Source organism: Malania oleifera, chromosome 13 (assembly GCF_029873635.1).
Source record: "Malania oleifera isolate guangnan ecotype guangnan chromosome 13, ASM2987363v1, whole genome shotgun sequence".
Lineage (NCBI taxonomy): Eukaryota > Viridiplantae > Streptophyta > Magnoliopsida > Santalales > Ximeniaceae > Malania > Malania oleifera.
Genome location: NC_080429.1, coordinates 63,583,785 through 63,607,219, shown reverse-complemented (window position 1 = coordinate 63,607,219; position 23,435 = coordinate 63,583,785). Strand labels below are relative to the sequence as shown.

Below are 23,435 nucleotides of genomic sequence, written 5' to 3'. Positions count from 1 at the left end.
GACTTGAATGCTTAGAAACATGTTTCTTTGTCGTTTTATACAATTTTTTAGGTATCACAAGGTGTTCATTGTTGATTGATTTAATTCCTTAAATTGAAAACTTGTAAATTATTTTTTCTCTCTAGGAGGTTAGAAATGTTGCTTAGACGGCATGATGTTGAGCAGTGGATGAACCATCGACGCTTGCCAGAAGAACTAAAGAGGTACATTATTTTCTTACCCTTTTCATGTCCTCGTTAAATTTCTACTACTTTGTCTTGCCTGAATGGAGTTCTACAGTGGTGTATTACAGCATGGGAAATTTTTAATAGATATCTCTATAGATTGAGGGTGGGCCTAGGATCAATAATATGGTTTCTCCTTCGTGACCAAGGAAACAGCCTCTCTACATAAAAGCAAGGATAAGGCTGCATACATTGAGGACCCTCCCCCTACCCTTGAAAAGCGTGGAGCCTTGTGGCCTGGGGATGCCCTTTTTTATATCTCTTTAGATTGATAATTCTTTTATTTGTTGCTCATGGCACTTCTCAAATCTTAAGGATCAATGAACAACCAAAATGCATACAATCAAAGTCTTAAATTTAGATTTCAACTCAAATTTCGAAGCTCCAAAAGTACGGAAATTTCGATTTTGTGTCAATTTCGATTTCGATTTGAAAAATTAATGGAAATCAGTAGTAGAAGAAAGTCAAAGAGAGAGAACTATATAAAAGAAAGTGAATATCACTTGGTATTTTGCTTACAACTTTGAGATGTATATATATAGTTATACAAGAGAGTGAGGTTATCCTAACATTTTGATGTGGGACTAAAACTATACACTATGTTCAATACTCCCCCTCAAGTTGAAACGAAGATGTTGACAAGTCGAAGCTTGGAGATAGCAGTCTGTAATAAACCTGGGCCAACAAACTTGGTGAAGACATCAGCAACCTGGCCTTTGGAGGAGATAAAGTGGGGAGAGATTATCCCAGAACGAACTTTTCCCTGATGAAGTGAATATCCATCTCAATATGCTTGGTCCTCTCATGCAGAACTGAATCAAAACAGAGAGATATAGCAGACTTATTGTCACAAAACAACAAAGAAGAGTATGTCATAGGAAAGTCAATCTCCGATAGGAGAGAGAGTAGCCATAGGATCTCACAAGTACCTTGTGCCATAGCCCAGTACTTAGTCTCAGCAGAAGAACGTGAAACCACCGCCTGCTTTTTACTCTTCCAAGAAAGACGATGATCACCCTTGAAAGTACAAATACCTGAGGTAGATCGTCTGTCAGTCTTGGACCCAGCATAGTTAGCATCAATAAACATGGAAAGACTTGGTTGTATTCCAGATGAATAGAACAATCCCAATCCAGGTGAGATCTTCACATACCGTAAGATGTGATAGACGGCATCAAGATGTGAAGTCCGGGGAGAATGCATAAACTTACTAGGCTCACTGCATAGGCCAAATCAAGCCAAGTGGATTTGGCCGAGTGTTGGTCAAATAGATGAGGCGGCCAACAAGTCTCTGATACACCGAAGGGTCTGTCAATAAATCACTAGACTCTGCAGAAAGGGAGATATTTGGATCCAGGGGTGTAGAAGCAGGCCGACATCCCAAGATACCAGTGTCCATAAGGAGATCTAGGGCATATTTCCACTGAGAGAGGGAAATGCCCTTGCGGGAGCGTGTTATCTCAATGCCCAAGAAATACTTGAGGGGTCCCAGATCCTTGATGTCAAAGGCGTCTCCCAAGTCCTTTCTAATCTAAGCAATTCCAGACAAGTCATTACCTATAACAATAATATCATCCACATAGACAGAGATAATGGTGCAAGGACCATGGGAGAGACGCCTAATAAAGCAAGTGTGGTCTGACTGGCACTGAATAAATCCCATAGAAAGAACCACATCACTGAATCTTTTAAACCATGCACGTGGTGATTGCTTAAGCCCATATAAGGACTTGCGCAATTTACACACCTTGTCAGAATACTCCCCCTGAGTAGAAAACCCGAGAGGGGGGTCCATGTAAATAGTATTAGTAATATCACCATTCAAGAAGGCATTCTTGACATCAAGCTGATATAAAGGCCAAGTGAAAGAAGCCGCCAAAGATATCAGGAGGTGAACAGTAGTGAGCTTCACCACAGGAGCAAATGTAGCATGAAAATCCTGACCTGGAATATGCATAAAACCCTTAGCCACCAAGTAGGCTTTATACCTGTCAACAGTACCATCTTCAAGGTGCTTAAATGTGAACACCCATTTACAGCCCACCATGCGTGCACCGGAAGGAAGGGGAATAGACTTACTTAAAAGGGCAGTAGGGTTACCTGCAGCAAAAGTGGTTGTAGAGGAGGATGCAATTGGTGCAGCAGAGGCAAGGAGGCTAATCTGAGACTGAAGCTGAGTAAGTAGCCTGGAGCTAAGAGAAATTTGGAGCAGCAGTAGGTGCAGGAGTAAGAGAAGTCAGAGGTGCAGGAAGAGATTATGCAATAGCTCCAATGTTAGAAGGTCCCCGACCTTTGCCACGACCATGACTACGACCATGAGAGGCTTGTTTGGAGAAATGCTCCTGCAGCTCTAGGTGGAGAATGAAGCAGTGCTCAATGGTGTGATTATTCTGTTGGTAGTGCTAGTAAAATTGACTCTTGTGGTCAATAGACCTAGCACCAATAGGGGCTGCAAGGGCAACCTGCTCAGGCACACTAGAAGAAGTAAATCCAAGGAGAAAACATCGTCGCCAATCATCACCATCAATCATTGCAAATGCCTCATACAAAGAGGGCACCAGGAACGTGTTCAAAATCTGAGTCTGGAGTGATTCGAACTCAAGTTTTAAACTCATTTAGAACCGATAAGTATGCCAATGATCTTGGCGCTTTGCGTCAATAGCTGCTGCCTCAGGCCCTCAGTAGGAAACTCAAAAGGAGGCTCACACTGGGCGAGCTCCTCTCACCGAGACTGGAGATAACCAAAGAAGTCCGTCACAAATAAACCCAAAGAAGCCTAGGTTGCCTAGTGGAGCTCCCAATAAAGCTCAAAATTCCGAGCCTCACACCTTGTGTGGGTGAACATTTTGGCCAAGGCAGACAAAATCTATGAACAGTATAGTGAAACATGAACATCTTGTAGAGGCGGTCTTCTATAGAAGCAAATATCCAACCCAAGATGACACAGTTGTCAATGAACCACTGTCGGTAAGCCGAATCTGTATTAGCTGGGCAAAACTCCATTCTTAACAACCAATCAGCCTTGCCACAGCCCCCAAGATATAAGCGAAGGGACTATGACCAGGCATGCAAGTTGCTGCCATTCAGAAGAATGCTAGTGACCTTCTGAACAGAAGCAGTCTGAGCTAGAGATAAGTCAGGACGTGGAATGTTCAGAGACGAAGAGGTGGATGTACTGTCCTTGGTAGGCATATCATCATCCTTAGTAGCCATTGTAAAGAAGAGAAATACGCTGCAAAAGTATCAACACAGCAAAGCAAAGCAAAGCAAGTCGTTGGAAAAGCCGCCAGAAAGTCACTGAAAAGCTGCCGGGAAAGCCGCCGATCGCCAAGAAAATCTCCGGAAAAGGTAGGAAAAGTAGCTGAAAAGCTGCCGGAAAGTCACCAGAAAGCTGCCAAAAAGCCGCTAGAAAAGTCACCTATCGACGAGAAAGTTGCCGTAAAAACACTGAAAAGTTGCCGGAAAAGTCACCAGTCGACGGGAAAGTTGTCAGAAGTTGTCGAAAGTCACCGAAATATGGCCGGAAAAGCTGCCAAAAGGTACCGGGAAAATAGTAGACTGAGTTTTCTGATGTACAAGATCCACTAAAAGTGACAAGTACAGAGCATACGACTCAACCTACTATCAATAAAGCTTTCTGATGCACAAGCTCCACATAAGTGGCGAGTGCAGAGCATAAGGCTCAATTGAGAACCCAAACCTTAAACAAGGAACCCAACCTTGCTCTGATACCAAGAAGAAAGTAAAAGAGAGAGAGAACTATATAAGAAAAAGTGAATATCACTTGGTCTATTTTGCTTACAACTTTGAGATGTATATATATAGCTATACAAAAGAGTGAGGTTATCCTAACATTCTGATGTGGGACTAAAACTATACACTGTGATCAATAGTAGTAAAACATGTAATTCTTTTATGAAGCTTTAGGAATGATTAATAGACATAATAATGTAAGTTTTAGGACTAATATATTACAAGTAAATACATCTATGTTGTGCATAAGGTGGAGAAGTTGTAATATAATATGTGCGTCAAACATATTTGTAAGATAATGTACATTAAACATATTTAGTGAATCAATCAGTTAATACAAATGAAATTCATAAATTATTTAAATATTATTTATTATACAAATAATGATAATTCCATTGGTGTACATCAAGGATCTGCTTTGAGTCCTTATCTTTTTGTTTTAGTGATGGACCAATTGACTAAGAGTATTCAAAAGGAGGTTCCATGGTGTATGTTGTTTGCAGATGATATTGTATTAATTGACGAAACTAGGGATGGAGTAGAGGCTGAGTTAGAATTATGGAGAGAAGCTTTGGAATCTAGAGGCTTTAAGATAAGTAGAAATAAAACAGAATATATGAAATGTAATTTTAGTAATGATAGGAGGAATATTGGAGACAAAGTTAAACTTGATGATGAAGAAATAAATAGCACTTGTAGATTTCGATACCTTGGATCTATTATGCAAGCTGAAGGAAAAATTGAAGATGATGTAACGCATAGAGTTAAAGCAGGTTGGGTAAAATGGAGAAGTGCTTCATGTGTTCTATGTGATCGTAGAATACCCTTAAAATTGAAAGGGAAGTTTTATAGGACAGCTATAAGACTAGCTATGCTATATGGATCAGAATGTTGGGCGACGAAGAAACATAATATCCAAAAAGTAAAAGTTGCCGAGATGAGGATGCTTAGATGGATGAGTGGTATAACATTAAAAGATAAATTAAGGAATGAACATATTCGTGGTAAGTTAGGTGTAGCTCCTATAAAAGATAAGATAAGGGAGGGACAACTCAGATGGTATGGACACTTGCAACGTAGGCCTTATAGTGCACCTGTGAGGAAGAGTGACTTAGTTACTGTGGGGGGCAGTAGAAGGGATAGGGGTAGACCTAAAATAACTTGGGAGGAGATAGTGAGTAAGGATTTAATATCTTTGAATCTATCAAAAGAAATGGTTCATGATCGCATAAATTGGCGGAAAAAGATTCATATAGCCGACCCCACTTAGTGGGACTAAGGCTTGGTTTTGTTGTTGTTGTTGTTGTATACAAATAATGATAATTTAGAAATGAATGGTTAAATAAAATGTTGTTGTAAGTTTTTTTTTTCATATAATTTAAAAAACACTTGTAATAATCATTTGTTTCAATAAAAGTATATAAAATAAATTAAAAGAGAAATTTCATTTAATTCCTAAATCCCTCATTTGAATTATGAAGAAATTTCATTGCATAGTTCAAATTTCGACTAGTTTTACTAAAATTTCGAGATTTCGATATATTTCAGATGATTTGTTTATATTTCAATGGAAATTATGCAAGATGGAAATCGACTGCCATTTCTATTTATAGGGTGACAAAAATCGGAAATTTTGACAATTTTGTGGAAATTTAAGACCATGCATACAATTTAACCATGAAATTGAGTACATGATGCTTATTGATTCTGGTATCTCATCCAGTTAGAGCTAATTTATTTTAGTCATTACATGATGCTTATTAATTCTTGTATCTCATCCAGTTAGAGCTAATTTATTTCAGTCTTTCAAAATGAGTACTTTATACTTTAAAGTTAAACTTTATGATGATTTGGTTACTTCTTCTTTTATTTTTAGCATTATCCTCTCTTTTCCTTCTATTCTGTTATTTATGCCTAAATTTCTCATGAAATGTTTCCTGTTAGTCAATTGACAGTCTTGTAGCTGCTCCATAACTTTCTTTCCTTCTCATTATCCTGTTTAGGACCTCCACAAGGAAGAGGATGATTGGTGGATGGTGTGAGAAGGTTGGATTGTGTCGTGGTCTTAACTTTCCATGAAATTGTTGGAATTTTGATCAAAATTTATTCTTTCCACCACCCTCAAAATTGAAATGGTAGTCAATTTCCATTTTACAAAATTTCTGTCAAAAATTTCCACAAGAATCATATAAAATTTATCAAAATCTCAAAAAATTGAGTGTCAAAACTTTAGCTATAGAATTAAATTTCCTTGAAATTCAAATTCAAAGCTGAAATTGAAATTTCTCTCTTAATTTATCTTCCTTTTTATTGGAACTAAAGAAGGATATGAGTAGATTTCATAGTGTTGAATAATAAATAATGAATAGTAAAGTATATGTATTTATATTATTTATGAATTTCATTTATATTAATTGAATGGTATGGACACTTGCAACATAGGCCACATAGTGCGCCAATGAGGAAGAGTGAGTTAGTTACTATGGGGGGCAGTAGAAGGTGTAGGGGTAGACCTAAAACAATTTGGAAGGAAATAGTGAGTAAAGATTTAATATCCCTGAATCTATCCAAAAAGAAATGGTCCATGATTGCATAAATTGGCAGAAAAGGATGCATATAGCCGAACCCACCTAGTGGGACTTAAGGTTTGGTTTTGTTGTTGTTGTTGTATTTATATTAATTGAATATGTTTAATATGATTATTTATATTTAACTTATTGCACCTTATGCACGGCATACAGTCTTTGATGTATTTTAATTTATCATATTTTAGTTCTAATTCTTGCGTTATTATTTATATTAATAGATTCTAAAGTTTCATGAAATAGTTCAATGCTTTACTGCATATCTCCAATTCTCCATCATTTTTTAAAATCAAAATTGAAATTGACATTCACATCCATCAAATTTTCTGTACTTTCGAAGCCCCGAATTTTTTAGTCAAAATCAAAATTGGGGACATTGAGTTGTATTACTTCGGTGGTGGTGGTGACTCCTCTCTTATCATATGACGACTTCATTTTCTTCTCATGAAGTTTATTTAGATCAGCAGCATGCTCGTTTGGGTCATCCATCTCTTCAAAAGTTACAAAAAGTCTCTCCTATTTTTAAGTCTATTCCTCAATTAGAGTGTTCTCAGAGTATTAGGGAAACTCATTTGGTCCTCCTCGTGTCTCAAGTTAATCTCATAATAAGCTCATAATTTGGGGTCTATGCAGTGTTGACAACCTGGTCATTTTCCTTTGTTGATGATTACTCTCATATGACCTAGTTATATTAGTTAAAAGATAGGCGTGAATTTCTTCATGTACTCAATTCAATTTTATCAAGATCTAAAAAATCATTTTGGCACTGACATTCAAACCTTTCTATCTGACAATACCCTTAAACTTTGAAAAAGCTATGATTTTTGTAGTCAATTGGAAGTTCCTAGGTAGGATCTTGTAGAGGAAACATTTTGGGGAGGTGGAGGGCTTGAACAAGAGGTTGCTTGTCTATTGCTTCCTTTTCTAGCGTTATTAATGGAGAACATAAATTTTGGTTTAGGACTTCAAGGGGTCTTGGGCAAGGGGATCATGTCCCTGTTTTTGTATGTTCTTCTTGATAACTCTAAGTAGATTAAACAATAGGGGCCATAGGGCCATGGCTCAATGGTTTGTAAGAGGTATTGGGGTGGGGAGAGAGAGGGTGATAGTGTCTTATCTTTGCTGATGACACTATTTTTCCACTCACTGCAGAACAGAAACCTATCTATAGAATTATTAGATATCTCTCCGCCTTTATTAGACGCTGATCTTAAGGAGACTTACAGCTAACAAGTCAGTTGATTTGTTAGCAATTTTTGGTTCCACGATCCTAGGGGATTTGGGTAGCATGTTACTCAATTCTATAGATAGTCTTTCCTATTTTGCTGCTTTCCATTTTAAATAGGATATTCTATTTTCTGTAGGTTGTAAATATCCCTAGTAATTAGATGAGAATTATCATCTATTTAAAGGGAATGTAATCTTTTTCATAAGTTAGTGGAATATTCAATTTTATTTTCCACATTTCAACATGTTATCAGAGCATCCTCTGTAACCTAATCTTCCTATATGACCAAATACGGTATGGACACTGGGAGATGCGACTCCACCTCTTAAGTCTCAGACGTATAACAGCAGTGACAGTAGACCGAAGAAAGGGAGGTCGTGGTGTGACCATTGTCGACGTCCTAGTCACGCGAAGGACACCTGCTGGAAAATCCACGATAAACCCGCAGATTGGAAACCTTCCCGCTTTGCCAACGAGAGAGAAGAACGAGGAAATTTCGTCTTGGTAGATGAAAAACCAACACCACTCAAGTCCAGTCTCTTCAGCAAGGAACAACTAGAATTATTGCAAGAAATGTTCAGCCAATCTTCAACAACCCCTACTACTGTGGTTGGTACCAGTTCTTTGGCACACAAAGGTAATTTTTTAAGTGCTCTTAATGTTAAAAGGGAGAATCTAGGTCCATGGATTATAGACTCAGGAGCATCAGACCATATGAACGGAGATGGAAAATTTTTTTCTACTTATAGTCCCTGTTATGAAAATTTAACAATCAGGATAGCAGATGGTTCGCTCTCAAAGGTGGCTGGTACAGGTTCTGTTGAAATTTTAGAGAACCTAACACTCAACTCAATTCTATTAGCGCCAAATTTGGATTGCAATTTACTATTTATTAGTAAACTCACTCGGGATCTCAATTGTGTTACTAAAAATTCCCAAATATGTGTGAATTTCAGGTCTTGGATTCGGGGAAGATGATTGGCAGTGCTAAGATGTGTTCGGGGCTCTATCTTCTCGAGGTTAATGATCCTCCTCAAGGAACAACTCACAAATCTGATTGTTTAGTGTCTAGAAGTCAAAGTTATTTTTCTGTCATTCACTCTAATAATGATAGTGCAATTATGTTGTGGCACTATAGGTTAGGTAGGACATCCAAATTTATTGTATCTCGAGAAACTCTTTCCTTCATTATTCAATAATAGAAATCCAAATGATTTTCAGTGTGAGATGTGTCAATTTTCAAAACATGTTCGCAACTCTTATCTCAACCGACCCTACAAAGCATCCCAACCCTTTTCAATGATTCATAGTGATGTGTGGGGGGGCATCTAGGATCAAGAATATTACTGGATCTTGTTGGTTTATATCTTTTATAGATTATCACACTAGACTTACCTGGATATTCCTCATGAAAGAAAAGTCCGAGGTAGGTCAGATTTTCAAAAATTTTAACACCATGATCGAAATACAGTTCCAAGCAAAAATACAGATTGTGAAAACAGATAATGCTAAAGAATATTTCAAATCCATTCTTGATGATTATCTCTTGAGTCAAGATATAATACACCAAAGTTCTTGTGTTGACACCCCTCAGCAAAATGGAATTTCCGAAAGAAAAAACCTGCACATATTAGATGTTGCCTGCTCCCTCATGTTCTCTACACATGTACCGAAACACTTTTGGGGTAAAGCCATTCTCACTGCAACCTGGCTCATAAACAAGATGCCCTCTCACGTTCTTAAATTCCAAACTCCCTGTCAATTCTACTTCAGTCCTTTCCCAATACTCGACTTATCTCCACTATTCCCTTCAAAGTATTTGGGTGCTCAGCTTTTGTTCATGTTCGTAGACAACACCGGGGTAAACTTTACCCTAGAGCCTTTAAGTGCATTTTTGTCAGGTACTCTCCAAACCAAAAGGGTTATAAATGTTATTCACCAACTACTAAAAGATATTCACTCCTTGGGTGTCACCTTCTTTGAGCAACAACCATATTACCCCAAATATGAAATTCCAGGGGAGATTACATAGGAATTCTAGCTTTGGGATATTGAAGAGTTATCTCACCCTTCTTCTGATTCTGGCCCTTCTCACCTATTACAAATTTCTAAATCAATTCTAACTACTAACTCCATTTCTCCTTCACATCCCTTCGTAGAATCTCCCATGAAACATCAGCATCTGGACACTATTCAACCAACAAAAAATGATGAGTTGATTACCTATTCACGAAGGAGAAGGAACCAAAAGGAGATAGAACATCAAGCATCCCTTGAGCAAATCCAAGAGTCTAATCCGAGCCCTAGATCAAGTGAAAATCCACCGGATAACTCTAATCCTGAGACTTCCCATAATGAGTTAACTAATGATGATAGTGATTGTCCTATTGTTGTGAGAAAAGGGGTGAGATCGTACACAAAACACCCCATATACTCTTGTGTGTCATATCAGGGGCTGTCATCGAATTTTAGATCTTTTGTTGCCAACCTCGGAAAAATCCAGGTTCCTAATAACATACAAGAGGCTCTTGGTACACCTAAATGGAAGTCTACTATTTGGGAAGAAATCAGTGCACTAGAAAAGAATGGACATGGGAGATCATAGAATTACCAACAAGAAAACGTCTAGTAGGTTGCAAATGGATGTTCACTATAAAATACAATGAAGATGGAAGTGTTAACCGATTCAAAGCTCGGCTGGTAGCAAAAGGATTCACTCAATCATTTGGAATCAACTACGAAGAAACATTTGCCCCCGTAGCCAAGTTAAATACAGTGCGGGTCCTCTTATCTTTGACAGCAAATTTAGATTGGCCTCTTCACCAACTAGATGTCAAGAATACCTTCCTTAATGGAGACCTAGTTGAAGAAGTCTACATGGAACAAAGTCTACAAACTCAGAAGATCTTTATATGGGCTCAAGCAATCCCCAAGAGCCTAGTTCGAGAGATTCACAAAGGTAGTCAGGAGGTATGGCTATTCTCAATGTCAATCAGATCACATACACTATTTTTTAAATACTCTCCTGAAGGAAAACTTTCTATCCTCATTGTATATGTTGACGACATCATTCTAACGGGAGATTATGAGGAGGAAGTGAGTAGTCTCAAAAGTCTTCTACCTAAAGAATTCGAAATCAAGGACCTTGGGAATCTCAAATACTTCCTAGGCATGGAAGTGGCATGGTCAAGGAAAGGAGTCTTTGTCTCCTAAAGGAAATATGTTCTAGATCTTTTGAAAGAGACTGAGATGCTTGGATGCAAGCCAGCAAATACTCCTATGGATTCAACAAGCAAACTAGGAGCCAAGGAAGAAAGTGCACCAGTGGATAAAGGCAGATATCAAAGACTAGTTGGAAAACTTATATATTTGTCTCACACCCGACCTGATATTGGCTTCTCTATCAATATGGTGAGTCAATTCATGAACAATCCCAATGAAGAACATATGGAGGCAGTTTATATAATCCTACGATATCTGTAGCTAACACCAGGTAAAGGATTATTTTTTTAGAAGAATCAAAGAAAAGATATTGAAGTATTCAGTGATGCATTAGGCAGGATCAATATATGATCGAAGGCTAACTTCTGGGTACTGCACATATGTGTGGGGAAACATAGTTACATGGCGAAGTAAGAAGCAATCAATTCTGTCAAGAAGCAGTGCAGAAGCTGAATTCAGGGCAATGCCACACGGCATCTATGAAGGAATATGGCTAAGAAGGCTTCTAAAGGAATTAAAGATTTCAGGTGAAGAACCCATGAAAATGTTCTGTGACAATCAATCAGCCATCAGCATTGCAAAGAAGCCAGTGCATCATGATAGAACAAAACACGTGGAGATTGATCGACATTTCATAAAAGAAAATATAGAGGAAGGAATAATCAAGATGTTGTATGTGCCTACATGTCTCCAAACAGCCGATATCCTTACCAAGGCTCTGCCAAGAAGGAATTTTGATGATCTAAGTTCCAAGCTGGGCCTAATCAATATTTTACAGCCCAACTTGAGGGGGAGTGTAGAATTATTAGATATCTGTCAGCCTTTATTAGAGGCTGATCTTTAGGAGATTTACAGTTAACAAATCAGTAGATTTGTTAGTTATTTTTGGTTCCACAATCCTAGGGGAGCATGTTACCTGATTCTATCAATAGTCTTTCCTATTTTACTGCTTTCCATTTTAAATAGGATATTCTATTTTCAGTAGGTTGTAAATATCCCTAGTAATTAGATGAGAATTATCATCTATTTAAAGGGAATGTAATTTTTTCATAAGTTAGTGGAATATTCAGTTTTCTTTTCCACATTTCAACACTATCTAACTTCAGTTTTCTTTTCCACATTTCAACACTATCTAACTTGCTAGTATCGTCTCTCTTCCCATCCACAACCCTAGATAAAAAGGCATTATCCGTAGATGAATCTCTCAGCCCCTAAGTCCCAACTATGTCGAAGTGTGTTTTGAGTCTTCACCCAGTGACAACTTCCATACCCTCTACTGTTGCATGTCCATGGAGGATCTCTTTGCCACTAAATATCACTGCAATTTATCTTTATATGTCAGGTTTGGAACCTGACGGATCCTACAGTGTATTTCCACCACGCATGCTGCATCTAACTCATCATTAACTCATACGGGTGTTGACATTTTTTTTTTTTTTTGCTATATTTCTTCAAACTCTTAAATGATCTTTGAATAGCCTTTGCATAGTTTATGAATTTTTGCTTAATAGGGACCTAAATGGATGATGGAACTGACATGTGATCAAATAAAACTATATCTGAAACCATCTCTACCAGTGTATGCTTGTGGATGAGACCACATAGAGAATAGAGTATACTATTCATCACCCTGTTGTCACTTAAAAATTAAAGAAGTGATATGCACTTTGGAATCAAATTTTGGTGGGATCAAGGATGGAACCAAATAGCGAATACACTTGCAGTGAAGGCAAGTCCTGCATCTTCAACCTAATGCAATTAACTAACCAGCCTTCATTCAATAATGTCTTCGCTTCAAAATGCTACCTACAAGAATAGAAAAAAGATACTACCTTTTTGAAGTGAAGAAGCCAAAAGGGTAAATGAGATTAGGAGAGCATTTTTCTACTGCCACCTTTATAGGAATAGGGGAGTGTGGTGAGATACACATACGTCAATTCCTGCCACAACTAGTTCCTCTGGTTGGACTGATCACACTTCAATCAACTCCTTCAGACTTAGATCTAATTAATTGAACAATCAAGAGGCTAATCTCCTTTGTTTGGACTGGGAGCTAAAGAAGGCTCTTGCTTTCTCATGACTAAGGGAAGGGCGGCATAGCATTAGGTTCAATTGAACAAACTCAATCTTGAACAAGGTTAGTAGACTGAAAAGCCACTGAATGCTACAACTTGGCCACTGAGGAAGGCAAAAGACTAGGCCAAGTTACAACTTACTGCCATACCATGGTTGAAGCTTTAGGCTTCATTTACCGAACTATCTATTAAGTATTAGTGATGGAAGGACACCTTTCAACACAAAGGGCAGGGTTTGATGCTGATCAAAAAAGGTCAGGAAAGAGTTTTAAACGTAGAGGGGAGAACAGAACTTATGCAGAAGTTTCTCTTGATCATCCAATCCAATATCTCATATGTTCATAAGCGTATATGGACAAATAAGAAACCCTAAAAGCAAACAATGAAAAATTACAGAATGACTCCAAACTAACTAAAAATATCCAAAATAACACTAAAATAAATAAATTTGGGTCTGTTCTGTTGTGAAAAATAGTTTTCATTTTCCATTTTAAGTTTTGTAGAGAATATAAAAAACGCCACCTTGTTTTCCAGTTTTCCGGCTTTGTATAGAAAAGCTAGAAAACACTAAAAGATGTTTCCAACACTATACAAATCCTGGAAAATTAGAAAATAAGGTGGCATTTTTGCAATTCTTTAGAAAAACTGAAAAGGAAAAAGAAGACTATTTACCAGAACTAACAGGCCCTATTTAATATCTGTATTTCCAAATTAAGCAAAATCCCTAATTTCTGAAACTTTTAGTATGACTGCCTAAAAGTATGTTGGACAGTTCTCCATCACTTCCCTATCCTTAAAAATGTGCCTCATCCCTCATAGTATGATAATGTTTCCATGTTCTATATATCTACCTGCAACTCTTGGTTGAGAATTGATATATTCACTTGTCCTATAATTTAGGGAGGTACGACAAGCAGAACGATATAATTGGGCTGCCACTAAAGGAATAAATGAAGAAATGCTATTTGAGAATTTGCCAGAGGACCTTCAAAGAAAAATACGCCGACATCTCTTCAAATTTGTCAAGAAAGTGAGTTTTGTACCTCTGAATGTCATCATAAGACTGAAGTCTCAGAAAGTTTATATTGTTATGCTCAGCTTATTGTCTCTTCAGTGCTGAATTTATATATTTGCTTATATTTTGATGTTTAGCATAATGTGTCTTCAGTACTGAAGTTACTTTATATTATGATTCATAGATTCTTAACTCATTGATGATTTAGTACTTTCTAAGATGAGCAAAAAGGAGTGGTCTACTAATCGTTTTGGGGGCTCTTTGGTTGCTGTTATAGTTTGAGACAGCAAGGAAACAATGTGGTCTTTCTGGTTCAGACATTTGTTAAATGTGGACATCAAATCAAAAACAGCTTACAACTTCACATCTTATATATGATATTTGTTACTGGTTATTTTAATCATTTAGTATTACTATGTTAGTGTTATGTTAATAAGTGAGAGTTAGAAAGGGTATTATGGTCATTTGAATGGTCTTGATATACATTATAAATAGATGAAAGGATCTATACTGCATTAAGTCTTCTGTTTTACTCCAAATTTCAACGTGGTATCAGAGCAATATCCAACGTCAACCCTTCCACCACCACCAAACCCTAAACCTAGTCATCCTATGCAATTCAGCCAGTCTAGGAGGATCAACCACACTCCTACAGCCTAGAAACTAGTCCAGGGATTGCCGGAAAACTCATCTGTCGCTGGAAAATTCCCTGGCCATCACTGCGCTTCTCAAAACCTTAAAAACCTTTCCATATTTCACAAAACCAACCATATAATCAACAACAGAACCCTCTGATATGTAGATCTGTAGAATCCCATCACCGGAAACTTTTTATTCGCCCCCTACGTGCTGGCCGACTGCCAGCAATGCCGACCCCACATGCCAGCAATGAGAAACTTTCCAGCCAGCTTCTTCGGCATTGTTTCTGCACAATGTCTTGATTACTTCCATAGACCATAATATGAAGGTATTGGGCATGTGTTTTTTTTGTTCAAAAAACCATCCTTTTTCAACAATGCACTCTTGGCAATCTGGTTGTTGTTGTTCGGTATAGTAAAGTCCATTGGTGAGTCTCATGGAGCAGTGGCAGCATTCATACCCTGATTTTGTGCGCTGTGGCAATGTTTTATTAGGTTGTTGGTGACTCATCCATGGTTGTTTCTGTGATTGGTTTTGTTCGTGGTTGTTCCATTTTGTTTGATTGCTCCTCTTGTTTGATGTTGGTATAGTTTGTGAGTGTTGGGATGGACTCTATGAATCTCAAAAAGATGTTTGCTTCATCACTACTGCAAATAACAACCAAAATGTTGGATGGAAAGAATTATGTTTAGTAGTCTAAGCCTATTAGGATCTATTTAACAGGGTTAGGAAAAGATGACCACTTGTTACCATCTGGATCTGCCCTCTGATGAGAAGAGAAAAGCAGTGTGGATTCACGAAGATACTTTGATTGTTTCCCTCTTGTGGAACTTGATGGAACCCCAGGTTGCACAGATGTGCATGCGTTTGGACGCATGCAAGGAGATTTGGGATTATGTCAAACTTTTATATTCTAGTAACATTACACATATGTACAATTTATCCTTGGAGTACTTTCAGTTACAATAGGGAGATAGGAGTATTACAAAGTATTTCACAGATATGAAGCATATTCATAAGGAGCTTAACATCATGCAAACTATAACAGCTAATGTTCTGCAAGATGCAGAAGTGGAGGGAGCAGATAACAGTTATCTTCAGGTTCTAGCGAGTTTGAAATCTGATTTAGAGGCAGTCCAATCTCAAATACTTGGTACTGCAGAGTTTCCATCATTTGTCGATGTTTATCTTCACATCCTTCATGCTTCCTCCAGCACACATTCTTTGCCCTTGCATCTAGGTCTGAGAGGACAGCCTTTGCCACCCAGGGTGATTCTAGTTTTCATCCAAGCAGCAGCAGAAGTTATCGAGGTTGTTCAAGTAGCTGTAGGAGAAAATATGGACGAGGTAGAGTTACTCCTCGCAATTGCACTTGTGGACAAGGAGGTCACTCTGTTGAGCAGTGCTGGAATCTCCACGTAAACCTTCTCATGTTTCCAGTACTGCCACTATAGACTCCACACCTTCAAGGCCAAGTGAGGAGCAGCGTACCATATCTATGTCAAAGGAGGAGTATTCAAAATTTTAGCAGTATTAAGCATCCTAGCAAGCTTCTCTTCTCATTTCATCCCTTGCCTAGACAGGTAAACCTAAAATTTGCCTATCATCTAATATTTCTCGTCGTAGTCCTTGGTTATAGATTCCATAGCCACTGATCATATGACAAGTGTACCTAATGTCTTCCCTACTCTCTAGTGCCCCAAAAACTTACCTCGTTTTATTATTGCTAATAGATCCACCATTTCTATTAAAGGAATTGGGACTATCAATCCCCCTTCCTCTATTTGTCTTCCTTCAATTTTTTATATTCCCAAGTTTCTTTTCAATCTTATATCAATTAGTAAGATTACTCAATCTATGAATTGTTTAGTAATTGTCATCATTCAGGATTTGAGACGAGAATGACGAATAGCGAAGGGCATGAAGTTGGTGGACTCTTATCACTTTGAGCCAATATCTCCTTTTACTACCTGCACCGTTGCTGCTACACCTCTTCAAATCCATTGTCGCCTTGGTCATCCTTCATTGGAAAAGTTGAAACTACTTCGTGATTTGAGTTTTGTGTGTAGTCGTGATTGAGAGTCTTGTCAGTTGGGAAAGCATAATCATGTCCTTTTGCTTCCCGAGTCAATAAATGGGCAGCAATCCCTTTTATGTTAGTCCGATCCAATGTTTGGGGTCCTAGTCGAGTTGTGCCCAAGTTAGGTTTCCGATACTTTGTAACCTTTGTGGATGACTATTCAAGGATGGCTTGGCTATATTTAATAAAAGATTGTTTTGATTTATTTCATATATTTTGTGCCTTTTGTTATGCCAAAAAGACAGAATTTGGTTTGTTAATTTGGATACTTCAAAGTGATAATGCTAAAGAGTATTTTAGTACTAAATTTCACTAGTTATACAACTCAACTTGGTATTCTTAATCAATGATCCTATGCCCCCACTCCTTAACAAAATGGGGTTGCAAAGAGGAAAAATAGACATATCCTTGAAGTCATTCGCACCTTACTTTATCAAATGCATGTACCTCAAGTGTTTTAGAGTGATGTTGTACTTACTGCTTGCTATCTTATAAACAAGCTGCCATCCTATGCTCTTAATGGTATAATTCCCTATTTTGTTCTCTTTCCCAATTCACTTTTATTCTATTTACCTCCTCGTATATTTGGGGGTGTGTCCTTTGTTCGAGCTATAAAATGTGTCTTTCTGGGCTACTCATGCACTCGAAAGGTATCAGTGTTATAGTCCTACTCTGCATCACTTTTTTGTTTCGTCTAATGTTATCTTCTTTAAGTCTACACCATACTACTTTCAGTCCCTAAGTGCTTCTAATCTAAATGAGTCTCTTCCTTCGCCTAGTCTTCCAAATTCTAGATTTTTTTGCTCACCCAGTCATCCACTTATGTCTCCATGTATTTTGAGTGCTTCTCATCATTTGGATCATCCTAATTTGCAAGTGTATTCACGATGGTGGGGCCAAGGAAAAGAGACCTCTCTAGGTTCTATTACCACGCCTTTGGTTTCCTCGTTTTATGATCATATTTCCCACAATGTTGATCCTCCCATAGATGTCTGAAAAGTTAAACGCACATGTAAACAACATCCCATCTCCAACTTTATTTGCTATGACTTCTTGTTTCCCTCTTATTATTGTTTTGTTACTAATCTATCATTTGTTGCCCGTCCTAAATCTGTTTCTAAAGCCTTAGCCCACTCCGGATAATGGAATGCAATGGTTGAAGAAATGAGTGCGTTACAAGATGATCATACCTAGGAATTGGTATCTCTTCCTCCTGAAAAATCCGTGGTTGGTTATTGCTAGGTATATGCTATGAAAGCCAATCCTGATGGTTTTGTAGCTCATCTGAAAGCACATTTTGTTGCTAAGGGATATACTCAAGTTTATGGCTTGGATTATTCGGATGCTTTCCCTAGTTGCCATACTTACCTTAGCACGTTTGTTCATCTCCTTCGCCACCAATTGTCATTAGCCGTTGCATCAACATGTGAAGAATGCCTTTTTGCATGGTGATCTTGAGGAGGAGGTCTGTATAGAGAAACCACTTGGGTTTGTTGCTTAAAGAGAGAGTCAGGCTTAGTGTCTAGGTTCAAAAAGGCATTATATGGTTTAAAACAGCCTCCTAGAGCATAGTTTGGTCAATTCAATTTGTTGTACTTGAGTTTATCCTTTGATGATGTGTGGTCGATCACTTTGTGTTTTTTCATCATATTTCATTAGTTAGAATTCTTCATATTGTGTATATGGATGATATTGTAATTACAGGGGATGATGATCAAGGTATTCAAAGCCTAAAACATTTTCTACAAACTAAGTTTTAAACCAAAGGTTTGAGACCATTGAAATACTTCTTGGGTATAGAAGTATCCAGATCTCATATTGGAGTTGTTTTGTCGCAGCGAAAGTATGTTCTTGATCTATTGGATGAGATTAGGCTATTGGGATCCAAATTAGTTGATAAACCCATGGACCCTAACAGCAAGTTAGTGTTGGACATGGGTGATTTGTTGCCTAATCTTGGACGATGCCAAAAACCTGTTGGAAAGTTGAATTATCCAACAACCACTTGGTCAGATATATCTTTTGCAACAAGTGTTGTAAGTCAATTTCTAGATTCTCCAAGACAAGTCATCGGGACATAGTAATTCACATCTTGATATATCCTAACGGTGCATATGAGAGAGGTCTCCTATATCAAAATCAGGTTCACACTTATTCAAACTTATGCAAATTGGGCCAAACCACCTTTAGACAGAAAATCCACAACCGGGTACTATATCTTTGTTGGTGGTAAATTGGTTTTATGGAAGAGTAAGAAGCAAATTGTAGTGGCCAAGTCAAGTTTTGAGTTAGAGTATAGGGTCATGGCTCACAACATATAAGCTTTTTTAGTTGAAAAACATGTTGGAAGAATTGGGTTTTCCACATTTTTCAGTCTATGTGGTTGATGTGTGATAATCAAGCTTCTTTTCATATTTCCTCCAACCTGGTCTTCCATGAGCAAACAAAACATCTTGAAGTTGATTGTCACTTTGTTCGGAGAAACTTGTGTGGAAGCTCGTTACCATCACATAATTACCACCACTTATGTGAAGTCCAATATGGATCTTGCTGATTTGTTTACCAGAGCTTTTGTGGGGTGCTCGTGTTAAATTTAGCATATGATATCTATGCTCTAACTTGAGGGGGAGTGTTAATGGTTATTTTAGTCATTTAGTATTATTAGTGTGTTTGTGTTTTGTTAATAAGTGAGAGTTAGTCAAGATATAGTGGTCATTAGAATGTACTTTATATATATTATAAATAAAGGAAGAGACCTATTGCTGCATTAGGTCTTCTGTTTTACTCCAAATTTCAATAATATTCATAGAAGACTATTTGCATGTCTAGATTCCTGTTGATGTTGCTAAGCACTTGAGCATTCAGATGACCATCTATAATAATTATTTAAAATTTGGAATATTTGGCTCAACTGTCTTCGCTTTAAAAAAAAAAAAGGGCGGCCCAATGTATAAAGCTCCCACATATGCAGAGTCTAAAAAGGGTGTCACCAATGTGTGTGTCTCTGTGTGAGTGTGTTAACGGTGTTATTGACCTAAGAGATTCAATTTCTGGCCATAACATCTTCTCATTCTTCTCTCTCTCTTCTTCTACACATTTGCTGCATCTCATTCTTCTCTCTCTCTTTCATACAATTACCCTAACACTATTTTCGTTGGTCCATTACCAATCAACTTAGATTTCTCATCTTTATAACATCAAAGGAATTAATGTCACCATGCACTATACCCAACGATGACAAAATCCAAATGTCAATGTATGTCAACGCATGTCACCACATGGTTTAATGTCACCATGCTCTCTGCCCAATGATGACAATTCAAATATCAACGCATGTCACCTTAAAGGTGTTATTGACCAGAGAGATTCAATTTCTGGCCATAACATCTTCTCATTCTTCTCTCTTTTCTTCTATGCATTTGCTGCATCTCATTATTCTCTTTCTCTTTTATACGATTACACTAACCCTATTTTCCTTGGTCCATTACCAATCAACTTAGATTTCTTATCTTTATAACATCAGAGGAATTAATTCCTCTAAATGTGATTAATCTGATTTAGTGGGTCCAAATTTCCATTAACTCATTTGAAGATGCATCTTCAGAAGATGGCTACACATTCTGAAAATGATAAGTTGCTTACTCACTCCTTCCAAAATCGTTTGATTGGGGCAGTTATGAGATGGTATGTTTAGCTAGACCAAGCAAAGATTTGCACCTAGAGGGATCTAGCTCATGCTTTCATTACCCAGTATAGGCATGTGATCGAAATGGCTCCGGACAGGTTAACTTTGCAAAATATGGAAAAGAAAGCTAGTGAGACATTTAAGGAGTATGCTTACCGTTGGAGAGAAATGGCAGCACAGGTTCATCCTCCGGTTGAGGGTAGGGAAATAATTTCTTTATTTGTCAACACTCTCAAAGATCCATATTTTGGCCATATTATTAGAAGCACTCCGCAAAATTTTGTCGATTTGGTAATCACTGGAGAGCGAATTGAAGGGGCCTTTAAGATGGGAAGAATAAGCAATTACAGTATTGGGCAGGGAATTGTAAAGAAAGAAATGGACAGAAACAAAGATGAGAGGTGCAAGCAGCACAAGGACATCCTTATGGAAGAGGTAATGCCAGAAAGAAAAGGATGCTCCTCTAAATAGAGTTCCAAGCTAGGTTGGAGGATTGGTTGGTTGTCAACTTCGGAGGTGAATCAATATGATACAAAAGTGATGGTGAAAAGCTAGACATGTGCTCGAGTACCCAGTGATGATAGAATTAAAGAAACCTTCAATAAAAGGACAACACTCATGAATTCTTTTTGTTGGATTATTTTGAATTTAAATGAAATAAAATGCATTTCAATCTCATTTCATCACATCCTCCTTTGACCATCCCCTTTTGCCAAATTCTGTTTGTTTTTACTTGTGTTTCGTGTAGTGATATAGGAAATGATTTTGCCAGTACGAAAGACCTGACAAAAAAAAAAGGAGGAAAAAATGAAAAGAGATGAATAGAAATTAAAAAAATGGAAAAAGCCTCAAGACTGGAGCTTTGTAAGGACCCCACTTCAACAATGTGTCCTTGGTAGTTTTAAAAGGATGAACTACTATAGAGGAAGATTTTAACAAGGAACCTTGTGGGAAATGGATTTCAAATTATGAGGAGTTTTATCAGGAGAAGTAGATGGAAAGGACTCGTCAAACTCTATCATACTTTGCTTGATGTATTATGTGTCATGATGAAATTAATGAACAAAGTTTCTCAACTCTTTATCTAGATTATGATTTGTGTCTTAAGGGTATAATGATTGCATTCCGATCAAATGAGGGGTGACCATTTTTGGTCGACCAGTATTCCTAAAAGAACCAAACATTGATTTACCATTTGTTAACCCTTTGAGCCTAAATTTTAAACTAGCTTTTTCTTAAAAGTTAGTTTACCAGAAATTTAACTTGGGTTTGAGTCTCCTAGTGTTTAACAATTCATTTGAGGCAATGGTTACTACCAAAAGAATGGCAGGCCATTTCTCTACTACAAAAAAAAAAAAAAAAAAAAACTTTGCTAGCCCTTTTGAGCCTGAAAAATCTATTTCTTGAATAACCTGTCAAAGGATCACACCCCACACTGGGGTAGTTTCAAAAAGATTAGTCCCAAATGAATCCCAAATAAAAAGAGGAAACAAAAATCCTTTCAGAAAAAGGAAAAGGAAAAATGTAGTAAAAATAAAAATAAAAATGAAGGAAAATAAGGGGCATACTTCATAGGTGATCCTTGATCAATGTTACCTTTGAAAAAAAAAATTATGATAATTTTGAGCCTTATTAAATCATTTTCTTCTTTAGCCAATACCCTTAGCCTACATTATGGTCCAAAAAGAAAGTCCTAACCTGATTGGTACGTGCCAGTACTTCAAATGAATTGTCAAAGCTCTTTAGAGGCTGAACTACGTTATGACCTGATCCTAATAAGGTACGTAGGCAGCTTGTTCAAAGATCAAGTTCAGTCAACGTTTGTCAACACTAGGGGCATTAATGTCATTTTAGGGAGGTATTTTTGAGCCTTAAGTTTCCTTGTTCTTGTTGAAACCTAAATTCTTAGCCTACGTTTCATCATGTATCTTAAAGTCCACCCTGAGATTGGAATATGGATCAAAATACCTAAGGAGACACTAATTATAATTCAAGATAGAAAGTTCGAAATAAGTCATTTAATATAAATCAAGAAGGAATCCTGGAGTGGTGATGCAGTGAAGGAGGGAAAAACCAGCATGACACACGAGGGTGAGCAACTAGTTCAAGTGAATTTGGGCTGCTCGAAGGTGATTTAATCATGTATACAAATTCAGTTCTTGAAATTGCGAACTAGCAGATCTTGGCCCAGTTTTGAGCCCATTTTCCTAAACAATCTGTTAGAGGTTATATATGTCTTTTAGTATTATTATTATTGAGTGTGTTAGTATGTTAATTAGTGGGAGTTAGTAAGGGTATTATTGTCATAAGAATGTATTTAAATTTGTATTATAAATAGAGGGAGAGACCTGTCTTCAAGTTAGATCATTCATTTTTAATCAAATCTTAACATGGTATTAGAGCATGATCCTATCTAAACCATTTTTCGCTCAGCCGTCACCAGGAAACACCATTCCTGCAGCTGTTCTTCCCTAATCCACATCCATCCCATACTAAATCACCAAACCAACCATATACCCATAATCAGACCTTCACGCACCGGCGCGTGAGAGCACTTTTGGCCACTTTTTTTTTTTTTATTATGCCATGTCCCGATTCCTTCTTTAAACTGTATTATCAAGCTCTTAGCCTAGCTTTTAGCTCAAAAACAACCTTTTTCAACCATGCACTTGTGATATTCCATTAATTTCTGTTCAAGGTTTGTGAAGGCTTCCTTGTGAGTTTTTTGGAGCCGTGGCAGCGTATGTATGTTCAGTTGTGAAGCTGTGGCAGTGCTATATCCGTTGGTGAGTTGTTCACCTTGTCCGTGGTTGCGTCGGTGCTACACATGGTTTGTGATTGTTCCGATTATTGATTGTTCTTGTTTTTGGTGTGGTTGCTGTTTGTGAGTGCTGTGGCAGCACTATATCCATCGGTGACTTGTTCACCT

The 23,435-nt window shown here is 37.5% G+C and overlaps 1 protein-coding gene across 3 annotated transcripts in view; it reads left to right on the top strand.

Annotated features, from left to right (window-relative positions):
- The window catches only part of LOC131146494 (probable cyclic nucleotide-gated ion channel 20, chloroplastic), a 168,215-nt gene that overhangs the window by 127,481 nt on the left and 17,299 nt on the right, over positions 1 to 23,435 (top strand). For all 3 annotated transcript variants that reach the window (XM_058096128.1, XM_058096127.1, XM_058096129.1), the window contains 2 exons: positions 126 to 203; positions 13,988 to 14,117. In XM_058096128.1, the coding sequence (XP_057952111.1) occupies positions 126 to 203; positions 13,988 to 14,117 (208 nt within the window). The remainder of the gene's footprint in view (positions 1 to 125; positions 204 to 13,987; positions 14,118 to 23,435) is intronic.